We start from the raw sequence: 11,644 nt of genomic DNA, 5'->3' as shown, positions 1-11,644 counted from the left end.
GGAGCCCCAGAAAGAGGCTGTCAGCCCCAGAAAGAGGCTGGCGGGTGTTGCAGGACCAGGGAAGTAGAGGGAGGTGAGGGCGGGGCCAGGTCTAGAAGCAGTGCTCCTGGGGCCCAAGAAAGGCACTAAGTTGGTCTGGGTGAGAAGGATCAGGAAGCAGTATTGGTTCCCCAGGTGTCTGGGGCCCCAAGACTAGGAGTGGCGCAGGTCCCACACTAGGTGTAGCGAACAGCAGGGGAAATGGAAGGGTGAATGTGGCTTGGGCTTATTGACATTTTTATGAAAAAATAAATTTAACATAAATGAAATCCAGAAACTATTCTCTAGGATCTAGAGAGTTTCCTCTTTATTTTCACTACCACTGTAGTGGTAGTTATTTCCTGACTTGGGAATTTATGCTGTTTTTCTTTGTGGTTCTTTTAATGTGCCAATTATGCATCTTTGTGCATAATGTATTTTCTTGTAATTATTGCCCTTGAATTGTGTTTAACAGGTTTTTAGTCAAAGGATACGAACACACAATTCAACGCTTATAATCTTCTTACAAGGCTGGACTGTTTTATAGCGAACCAATAACTCTAGCTTCTCAATTAACACTGTAGTTCAAAAAATTATTTTAAGCTGGGTATAGTGGCATTCGCCTTTACTCCCAGTACTTGTGAGGCAAAAGCAGGCAGATCCCTGTGAGTTCAAGGCCAGCCTGGTCTACATAGTGAGTTCCAGGCCAAGCTGGGGCTACGAGGAGACCCTTTCTCAAAACAACAAAATAAAGAGAGAAATTATTTTAAAACTTAGCAACATCTTACCCCCACTTTTCCACACCCAGACTGTAAGGCTTAATCCAGGCCTCTTCTAAGCCCCACTATCTGATTATGATTGTGTCAGTGGTGGAGCAAACCTAGAAACATTCTCATACTGCCTTCTTTCAAGAAGGTTCCAGCATTTCCTTTCATTTGGCTTCACAATATATTTTTAATATTTGTAAAAGATGCAGTGTTTTGGAACTAGGGCATGGTTCAGTGTATAAGAGCGCTTGCTGTATAAACATGAGGACCTGAGTTTGAGTCTCTGCATCCACTGAAAAGGCAGGCATGGCTGCATGTACCCATGACCCCAGCACTGTGGGACAGAGACAGGTGGATCCCAAGGGCTATCTTAGCCAAACCCTGAGCTTCCTGTTTAGAGAAAGACTCTGTATCAAAACAATAAGGCAGAGTGTGATAGAAGGTGACACCAGATGTCTGCTCTGGCCTCCACATAAATACACCTGTATGCTTACATGCATGTACCACACATACAGCACATGCTACACACACACACACACACACACACACGCACACACACACACACATCATACATACGCAGACCACACAAAGCAATGTGGTATCCTCTACACTTGCTGTTGATATTATAAGTACAATAAACACAGTCTTTCCTCTGAGGGGGCCCAAATTTATCACTGCGAAGTTTCTGAAAGTTAAAACTTTCAAAAATAATAATTGAAGCAGCTTTTTCTTAGTTAAAATATGATCATTGGATGAAAAAGACCATAAGCACAAGCTAAAAGGATAAACTGAATGTTGCTTAAAATCCCATAAATTGGAGTTAATCACTATAAGCATTTGGTATTATAATTATAGATTTTTCTGTGTGCATTAAAAAAGCATTTGAAACTGTACTATATTAATATTTTCTTGGCACATTTTTACTTACTTAATAATAGATTATGAGCAGTTTCTGGTTCACTACATCTCTACCATTTTGAACTGTTGCAAAATATCTAATATACGGGCGTAGTTTTTAAATTTTTAACCAGTTCCTTATCATTGAATGCTTATGACTTCCACTTTTTCACTATTATAATTTCTGATTTCTTTAGTATAAATTGATATAATTTTGTCCTTTTGAGAAGATACCTTTCTGGAAGCAGGTAGTCTGTTTGTTGAACTGAGGTTTATTAAAATGTTGTCACCATTCAGACTTATTATGCAAGAACATTCCACAGTCACTCACATCGATGAGTGACATACTTACATTTTCTCTGCCATTGAACAGTTGGTCAAAGCTCCTTTCTGTGAAGGCTAGCATCATCTACCACTACCCTTTCCTGAGGTCATTTGGATATGGTCTCATTATTTTTACAGCCATACTTATTCCTGTCTGTATTCTTTGGAATAAATTAAAATGGACAGACACTGTTTTCTTTGGTTTACTATATTCCTTCTTTCTCAAGTTACATCACCTTTCCCAAACTTGTAATTTTCTACCATTATTTTCTCTCATGGTTTCATTATTTTCGGGCATAAAGTTCATCTTTAAAAATGTCCAGAAAAGGGGGCTGGAGAGATGGCCCAATGGTTAAGAGCACTGATTGTTCTTGTAGAGGACCCAGGTTCAATACCCAGCACCCACATGGCAGATGACAACTGTCTATAACTCCAATTTCAAGGGATCCAACACCCTCTTCTGACCTCTGCAGGCACTGCACAACACAAGTACACCTACTTACATTCAGGCCATACACTCATAAACATAAAATAAAAATAATAAATAAAGAATATTTTTTTAAAATCCAGAAAAGAAAAAAGGGAAGTATTGAAAAAGATAAGTCATTCAGGAATGATAGTTATCTTCTCAAAGTATTAGGCATGTTATAAAACTACAATAGTTAAAATGATATGAAGGTGGGATCAACTTAGATGCTCAGATCAGAAAAACAGACTAGACCAGAAGGACATGGTAGTACATGGCTTTGGTCTCAACAACTTGAGATGCTGAGGCAGGATGTCTGCTAGAGTCTAGAGGCTTATGACTAGCCTGTACAATGTAGCAAGACCTCAATCCTAACAAACTGAACCAGGCAGATAAAGAAACAAACTCCCTTGTACCTATGAATTTAATACAGGATAAACAGATCTCTATAAATCAACACAGAGGAAAGGGATTAATGTATTATTTGGAATGTTTGAAAATGGGTGATTGATTGATTTTGTGTCTGTGTGTATATGTGTGGGTGCATGTGTGGGGGTCAGAGGATGACCTGTGGGAGTCTGTTCTCAACTTCAACCATATGGGTCCCAGGAATCCAACCAGATCTTCAGGTTTGGTGGCAAGTGCCTTTACCTGCTGAGTCATCTGACCCAAAAGTAGGTCATTTTTAAACATTCCCTGTAGAAGTTCTAAAAAGAAGTTCTAAAACTTTGTAGTCTCAGGATCCTCCAGAATTATTGATGATACCTATGAACTTTTGTGTAGTTGATTTCAATTTATCAATATTTGCAGTATTTTAAATTAAAATGGAGACATGGCTAAAGTAGTAATTTGTTTAGAAAGAACAAGAGAATTTAGTACCCATTAATAGCATGGGCAGAAAACAAAATTTTTAATAATATTTTTGATTCTTTGAAAGTTCCACACATTTATACATATATATTAATCATATTCATCCACTACTAACTTTGCTCCAGTGGCCCCTAGAGTCATCACCCAATATCCCTCATACTTCATGACCAGTATTTATGTTTTGTTATTAATAACCCCTTGAGTCCAATTAGTGTTGCATATAAACACATGGGTGTGTACAACCTACCAATGACCACAACCCCAAAGGAGAGTGACTCCCCACAGCAACCATCAACTGCCAAGAGCGCCTTCAGTAAGGTGGGACTCAGAGGCTCCACTCCCATCCATGCTGGGATTTTGCACAGGTCTTGTGTAGGTCACCACCACTGCTGTGAGTTGATGCATGTAACAGACATGTCATGCCCAAAAGTCAGCCTATCTCAGCTCTCCTCTCCTGCTGACTCTTACATTCTTTCTACCTCCTCTCCTGGAATGTTCCCTGAGCCTTGAATTGTAGGAGGTTGATAAAGATGATCTATCCACAGATAAGAACTCAGAACTATTTATACTCAATATTTTGACCAGTTATGACTCTGCATTAACCATTACCCACTGCAAAAATCAGCTTGTCTGGCTAAAAGTGATAGCACCAATCTATAAGTCTAAACATAAGTATTTAGAATGCAGTTTGACAGCAAAACAACAGTGGGTTTCCCCGGGCTCTGTGATCTCTCCAGTCCTGGGCTTTTGATCAGGTTTACATACCAGGCATGATATCTCTCATGAGGAGTAGGCCTCATATCCAATCAGAAAGTGGTTGTTACCCCTGTACTGGTTGAACCACTACTGCACCAGTGAGCACAGCTTGTCCAGAAGTCAGTATTGTAGCATGCAGGGTCCAGTGCTGGGTGAGACCACTGATGTTGTTTCTCCTGCAGCAGCCTGAATAACACTTCTGGGACTGTATAAGCTACCTGGCAGTTCAAGGTTGATTTCTCTAGTGCATAACTTTTATCTTCTAAAATATAAAACAAAATAGCTCATTTCAACTTTTTGCAAGTCTGTTGAATGTCTTACTAACAGAAAACTTTTAGATTTTCCTATATATCTTCAATCAACCTATTATGACAGGTTGTTTTCATGAGTAAAAATGGAGAAAATCCAACCATTCACAGCTATGTAGCTAGGAAAGAAAGAGGCATTTTATAGCCATTTTACCTATCTGTGGCTAATCTTTGGTACTGTACAAAGACTCTACAAGTAATAGTTTCTTACTGATATACATTTTCAGACTGAGCTTTTTGCATTTAGCCAGTTTAAAACTATACTTTATATTAATAATTTGTTCAATAATAATATTTTAATTGAATTTGTGAGAATTTCATACAACATTTTTTTTGGTCTTGAACTCACAGAGATCTGCCTGCCTCTGCCTCCCAAGTGCTGGGATTAAAGGCGTGCACCACCAAGCCCGGCTCATACAACATATTTTTATCACATTTAGACCCCCTCCCTGTCTACTCCCCTCTTGCAGACCTCTCCAACATATTTCATGTACTCTATCATAAATATTAAGGCCTATTAAATCAAGTTTGTGTCCCCAAATGTCTTTGGTGTGCATCTATCCACTGGAGCCTGGTAAACTGATATAGTCTCACACCTTTAAAGAAAACTGACCCTTCCTCTCCCAGGAGTTATTGGTTGCCAGTAGTTCCTCAGCTAATTGCTTACCCACTTCCTCACTTCTATGCTGGGATTTTTCTGAGTTGAGCTTGTGTGGGTCTTGTGCATGCTGTTACCATTGCTGTGAGTTCATATGCGTAACTTCCCAGCTGTTTGGCAAACTGTTTCCTTGTGGTTACCCACTACCCCTAGCTCTTAAAGTCTTTCTGCCCTCTCTTCCTCAATGATTCCTGAGCCTTGGGAGGTTGAAGTTTGACATAGTTGTCCTATTTGGGAGTAATCACTCAGCAGTTTCTTCTTATTCTCTGTACTTTGGCCAGTTATGGCTTTCTGGGTTAATCACTATCTGTTGCATGAAGAAGCTTTGCTGATGAGAGTTGAGAGATGCATTAATGTTCTTTCCACCCCCTGTTCTGCTATGTTCCCTGAGGTTTAGCTGTAAAGTTTACATTGTAGATGTGTCACTTAGGGATGGGCACCTCACAGACACGTATTTTCTGCTTTTGACCAGTGTGGAACTCTACAATAGTCTCCATCTGTTGCAAAAAGAAACTTTGTCTGTAAATATAAGGATATGTTTTTTTTTGTTGTTTGTTTTGGTTTTTTTTTTTTGTCTTTTTGAGACGGGGTCTCCCTGTAGTCCCAGCTTACCTGAACTCACTATGTAGACCAGGCTGGCCTTGAACTCAGAGATCTGCCTGCCTCTACCTCCCCAGTGCTGGGACTAAAGGTGTGTGCCACCACACCCAGCTAAGGATATGTTTTTTGAACAGGCTCATTTCTTGGCAAGATTTTGGAGATTCCTAAAGTTCTGTTTTCTTATTTAGTTTGATAATTTTTTTTGTCCTTTGGAAGCAGGGTCTCCCTGTAGCCCCAGCTGTCCTGGAACTCACTAGGTAGACCAGGCTGGCCTTGAACTCAGAGAGATCCACCTGCCTCTGCCTCCCAAGTGCTTTGACTACAGGCATGCACCACCATGCCTGGCTCATAAAGGTAGGTTTTTTTTATGACACAAAGGGTTTATAACCTTAAATTTTAAAATACTTATGTTATGCAGCCTGATATGGTGGTGTACACTTTTAATCCCAGCACTTTGGAGGCAGACAGGCAGATCTTCTGTGAATTCCAGGCCAGCTAGAGCTACATAGTGAGACCCTGTCTCAAAAATAAATAAATAAATAAATAAATAAATAAATAAATAAATAAATAAATAATAAATACTCGTATATGAAAGTGAATACCAGCAAAACTTCTGATCAAGAGCTAAGAGAAAATGTTGTGTGCCTTTGACTTCTTCCTGTAGATGCTCTACCCCTGCAGGGCAACACTTTTCTCTCCAAGAGTCTCATTCCTTATTCCCCCTTAGCATCTTTCAGGCATAGCAGGGCATCCTGTCTTCTCTCTTCACAGAAGCCTCATCTCTTGATCAGCAGATGGTGTTCAACTGGTCTCACTGCATCTAGGGAGGTGGGCTGGGTAGGCTCACCTGTGTTTGTCTGAGTAACCCAGTCATTGAGACTCAGAGGTGGTGACTGCTCTTGCTTAATTCTGGCCCTACCAAAGTCTGGTCTCCTTCTCAATCTTCTTCTTCATCTTCTATGTAAACAAAGATAAGACTGTTTAGACTGGGCATGACAACATCTGTTTGCCAGCTCAGGGTATTTTTGATCCAACCAGCTGGAATTTCTTCTTGTAATTTTGTTCCCAAGGACCCACTTGAAACCCCCTTTCCTGGGCTACTCTGATGCATGGGCTGCAGTTACAGATCACCAGCAGCTACGGAGGACCATAGGATGGGGAAGGAGAGGCAGCAGTCATCCAGCCTGGAGATCTGTCCCAGGACTATACCCAGCATTAACCCCACGTATACATAGTGGAGTCTCTGACTGATTTAAGAGTCAGTCCTGACCTCTCCAGCCTCAGACCCAGGACAAGAAAAACATTGAATTAGGGACTCACAAATCTCTTCCTTTTTAAAAAATGGTTGGAGGATACCAGTTAAGGTGTCACTTTGCCCAGTTTTGAATCTGACTCTGTCCAGCTTTCCTGGAACTGTCATTGCCAAACCTTAAGCAATGTTCAAATCCCACTGGAACCAATGGGGGTTCACCCAGATTAAAAACTGATGACCTCACACTCTACTTTCTGCTGCCATAGGACCAACTTTGAATTATAAAGTAAAAATGCTGAGGCATAGGCACTTAGAATAAGTGCATTACAAATGCCCCAAGAACACATACAAATTGTATGGTGTTAAATAGACATGACTTGTGATGATTGACAGTAAGAATTGCCCTCTAAGCTACCTCATTTCATTATAGTCATGTGATGATCACAAAAACTGGGACATCTGTGACTCCTGAATACGGCCATAGAGGGGGTAATCTATGAGACAGTTTGTTGGTCTTGGTCTAAAGTTTATAGATCATGAAAATCTACTAAAACATGAATAGGGAAGGATAGAGTCAGTTCTGCTGTGTGAAGAAGTACAGGCTCATCTTTAGCCCCATGACCCCTGGATCCCAGGCACAAGCCCAACTAAATGAATGCACAACACTTGCTTTGTCCCAAGTCCTCCCAACCCATTGTCTTTGAATTCCTTTCTTCCCTAACAGCTACTATTGTACTTAAGAAATTAATCTACTCCTCCTGCCCTGTTAATCAAACCACTGTCCCCATGTTCAGTGATGCTGTGACCACTGTCCTTGTCTCAGAGTTAGACTTTTCTGCCTCATAACCTATACAAATGCTATGATTTCCATTGAGAACCTTGTAAACCTCATCATCAGATATCAGATGCTAGATTAGAATGAACTTACCCTCACGTCTAATACATTGACGTCTATCTAATATTTCCATCTATATAGCCATGTATATATGTACATGTGACTAATAAGCAGAACTAGAAATTATTCACTGCCTGACTGCACAATAGAATAACCTTTTGGGGGGCTAGAGAGATGACTCAGTTTATTAAAGGGCTTGAGGACCAAATTCAGATCCCCAGCACTTGCATACAAATAAGAGTGTGGAGGTTTGAGATATAGCTCCGTGGTAGAGCACCGGCCTAGCAAGTGCAAAGCCCTGGGTCTGGTCCTTGTTGGCTCAGCATGGGAGGGAAAAGGGGTAAGAGTGTGAGGACACACACCTATATACACAATGCTGGAGGCCAAACACCAGCAGATCCCAGGGGTTCACAGGCCAACAACAGTGAGAGACCCTGTTTCAAATTAATAAATAATTAATTAAAAATAGGCTCCCAGGATGGTTCAGTGGGTAAAGGTGCTTGCTGCCAAGGCTGAATCTCTGAATTCTGTTCCCTGTTCTTACATGGTGAAGGGAGAGAACTGGCTCCTGCAAGTTGTCCTCTGACCTCCACATGTGAGGTATGGCATCTGTACACACACCAAACACAAAATAAATAAATGAATGTACTTTTAAAAACTAAAAAATAAGGTGTTTAAAAAAAAGAAAAAAAGAAAAAGAACAAATGTGCACTTAGGAGAGAAAGAATAATAAAGAGAATGTGGCAGAAAAAAGAAGAAAATAATAAAGTGTTTATCAGTAGAGAATGACACCCGAGCTTGACTTCTGCCTTCACATGTACCTGCATGGGTGATCATGTCCTCACACACAAATGTATGCACATGTGTGCATACTACATACACATGGAAATGGCCTAGTCCAGGATGTCTTTCTCACTCTCAATTTTGTCTTTGGTACAATGTAATCATAGCTTTATTTTAAATGTCCCAAAGTTCCTCCAAAGCATATCTCAAAATAAATGATTTGAAACTGATTTCTCTTAGAATTACACGGTTCCTTCTGGCGACCTGTTGATGCTGTCTCCATTTTGGCTACATAGAAATCCAAAGTATTTTTCTGAACCTGAGTTGTTCAAACCTGTAAGTTATCTCTTTTTCAATGTATAGTATTCTTTTTAAATTCTATTTTTTCCAAGAATATGAATTCCTAAGTTAACTAAGATCATATCATTAGGCAGCTGTATTTTTCTGCTATAAATTGCAAATCACATTTGCAATGCAGATGTTGCATCATTTGCAGACCGCACAGAGAGGAGTGTGATCTGAGTAACCTCTAAAATGAAATTTATGTAAAAGCAGGAAGGCATGTTAATGGAAATAGCCCTGATTCTGGTGGAGGACTTTCTTCATATTCCTCTGCCAATTGCTTCTGCAACTGGTTTCCAAGGAGCCCACAAAATAAAAATACAGCAAATTAAAACAGTGATCTGTTATTTTGTATGCTTGGGAAATCACAGGGCTGAACAGAATCTTAAGACTTCATCTGGTTCATTCTTTGCCTCTAAGTAAAACTACCAGAACTTCCATCCAGATGTATTCATTCCACATCCCAAGCTTACACCAGAAAGTGGGACTGTCAGTGTCTTGCTACTAAATTTATTACTAAGAGCAATTTTATGATAAAGCCTGAGACCTTGTTATAAATAGTCTTCCTCTTTTTAAGTCAATTCTGTAGTTGATTGATGTCATCATTTACATTCGCCACTTAATAGAATTCTGCTTAAGCGTTTTTTATTTATAAGTTCATGTTCCAAAAACACAGTTGTGTCTGATATTAATAATAGGCTGGAAAAAGATTACCAACAATTCTTCAGCTTTATATGCAAGGATTAGCTGTACAAGTCATTTTTAGCTTAAAGTTAAAAGTTAAGCTTATTTATATAAGACTGAATAAGGAACAAAAAATGTTTTCTTCCCACAGGAACGCTGGGAAAAGGCAAATTTAGAGAAGCATGCTTTCTTGGATTGCTTCATGGCATTTGGAGGCGGGAAGTTCCAGTGTCCTGGGAGGTCAGTGTGACAGCTGGACCACGTCATCCAGAGAGTCTGCAGAAAGACTCAAGAGGGAAATGAGGTGCCTTCACAAGCCTGTACTGCCAAGCTACAGGGAAATCTAGAATGGCACATTTAGTTTGGCTGATCAGTGGCATTGTGGGATGTCTTTCTGGGAATGTCTGTTGTGGCTTCTGACAGGAGACCTCATGAGAAGAGATTATGTTCTTGCTGATGCCAGAGAAAAGCAGAGCTTCCCTAGTTCAAACACTCAGCTTTCACTGAAGGGCAGTTTGAAGTGGTGTGGGTGTATGTGCATGTGTGCATGCATGCGTGCATGAGTGCATGTGTGCATGTGTGTGTGTGTGTGTGTGTGTGTGTGTGTGTGTCTGTCTGTCTGTCTGTCTGTCTGTCTGCAGGTGCATGTGCCCATGTGTGTATGTGGAAGCCAGAGGATAACTTCAGAAATTGCTTTTAAGCGCCGCCCGCCTTTTCTTTGAGACAGAGTCTTTCACTGGCTTTGAAATGGCCAAGTAGATGTGCTGGCTGGCTAGTGAGTCCCAAGGATCTTCTTCTCTCCACCCTACCAGCAGAAGGACTAAAAGTGCGTGACACAATGCCTACTGCTTTTTAATTTTTTTATTGTTTGTTTGTTTTTAATCAGTTTTAGGGGATCGAACTCAGTTGCTTGCAAGGTAAGCACTTTACCAACTGAGCCATCTCTGAAGCCCGGAGTGATACCTTTTTGAAGACAAAAATGATATTTACTCAACTACAATGTTGTCATAGATGTTTCCTGGGATTATAGACCATCGATGACTTGGAGTGGAGCAGTTTATAGATGGTCCTTCTTTATAGGGCAAAGCCTTCCCCCTTGATACCTTTATGGTTCATTGCATATGGATAATTTAGTCTAGGATTTCTCTTCTGTGTAATGTCTGATTCTCATGCACAAGTGTTCATCACTTAATGTAAGTTATCGAAGCAGAAAAAAACTGAGCATCTCCCTGGGCCAGGCCCTCTGCTAAGTATCAGGGATAGGTTGCTGAGGAAGATCTGCATGATCTCTGACTTCGTGGGATTTACAGTTAACATCAAATAAGCTCAATATCTTCATTGATCCAGTTGGGAAAATGTTGGTGCCTATTTCTAACTAAATCTCATTCAGTGAAATCAGTATAAATTCTTTTTAGAATTCATATTTAACAAATTGTAGTTTCTTAATTTAAAAAGTCAGCTGTCTTCATTATTTGAATAGTTGTCTCACTTTGTGTTTACAATTACTACTCTGTAAGCATCCATTCTATTCCTTCTGTATGTGTGTTTTAGAGCATCACAATGCTTTTAATAATTTACATCTCTTCCCAAATGGTTTTAACTTAGTCTTAGCCAACCATGGAAATTCTAACCTCCCTTTTAAGAAATGATTTCAGGAACCTGAGCCTGTGCAAATGGGTACCCAATTTTTCCCTGGAGACAGCTGTTTGTACTGGGCTCCAGGTGTATGACCTAAAATGACAAATCAGCACCCAAAAGTCTCTTGACTTTTATTTAATTAGTAAAGATGTCCCCTTCATCTCATCCTTCCACCCCCATGTGAACCAAAAGTCAGCAAGTGTTAAGAGCAGCAGTCTTTAGGATAGGTTGAAGTCTGTGGATGACAGAGCACAGGTAAGAGAAGAGCATGGGTCTGTTGATGCCACTGTGTTCCTAAATTCATTCCTTCAGAAGATCACATCTAATTCCTTTATATTCTGTAAGAAATATCATTTTAAAAATAGTTCCAGTTGAGGGGTTAGTGT

General features: G+C 40.1%; 1 protein-coding gene across 4 annotated transcripts in view; it reads left to right on the top strand.

Annotated features, from left to right (window-relative positions):
- The window catches only part of LOC103744879 (24-hydroxycholesterol 7-alpha-hydroxylase), a 119,379-nt gene that overhangs the window by 66,774 nt on the left and 40,961 nt on the right, over positions 1-11,644 (top strand). For all 4 annotated transcript variants that reach the window (XR_003851664.1, XR_003851663.1, XM_008846719.3 and 1 more), the window contains exons 9-10: positions 8,835-8,930; positions 9,772-9,860. Coding sequence is in view for 2 of the 4 variants with exons in the window: in XM_008846719.3 (XP_008844941.1) it covers positions 8,835-8,930; positions 9,772-9,860 (185 nt within the window). In the remaining 2 variants the exon portion in view is untranslated. The remainder of the gene's footprint in view (positions 1-8,834; positions 8,931-9,771; positions 9,861-11,644) is intronic.

This window comes from Nannospalax galili, unplaced genomic scaffold (assembly GCF_000622305.1).
Source record: "Nannospalax galili isolate Female #2095 unplaced genomic scaffold, S.galili_v1.0 scaffold803, whole genome shotgun sequence".
In the NCBI taxonomy this organism is placed as follows: Eukaryota; Metazoa; Chordata; class Mammalia; order Rodentia; family Spalacidae; genus Nannospalax; species Nannospalax galili.
The sequence above is the reverse complement of the archived record's forward strand: the minus strand, read 5'-3'. Positions and strand labels throughout refer to the sequence as shown.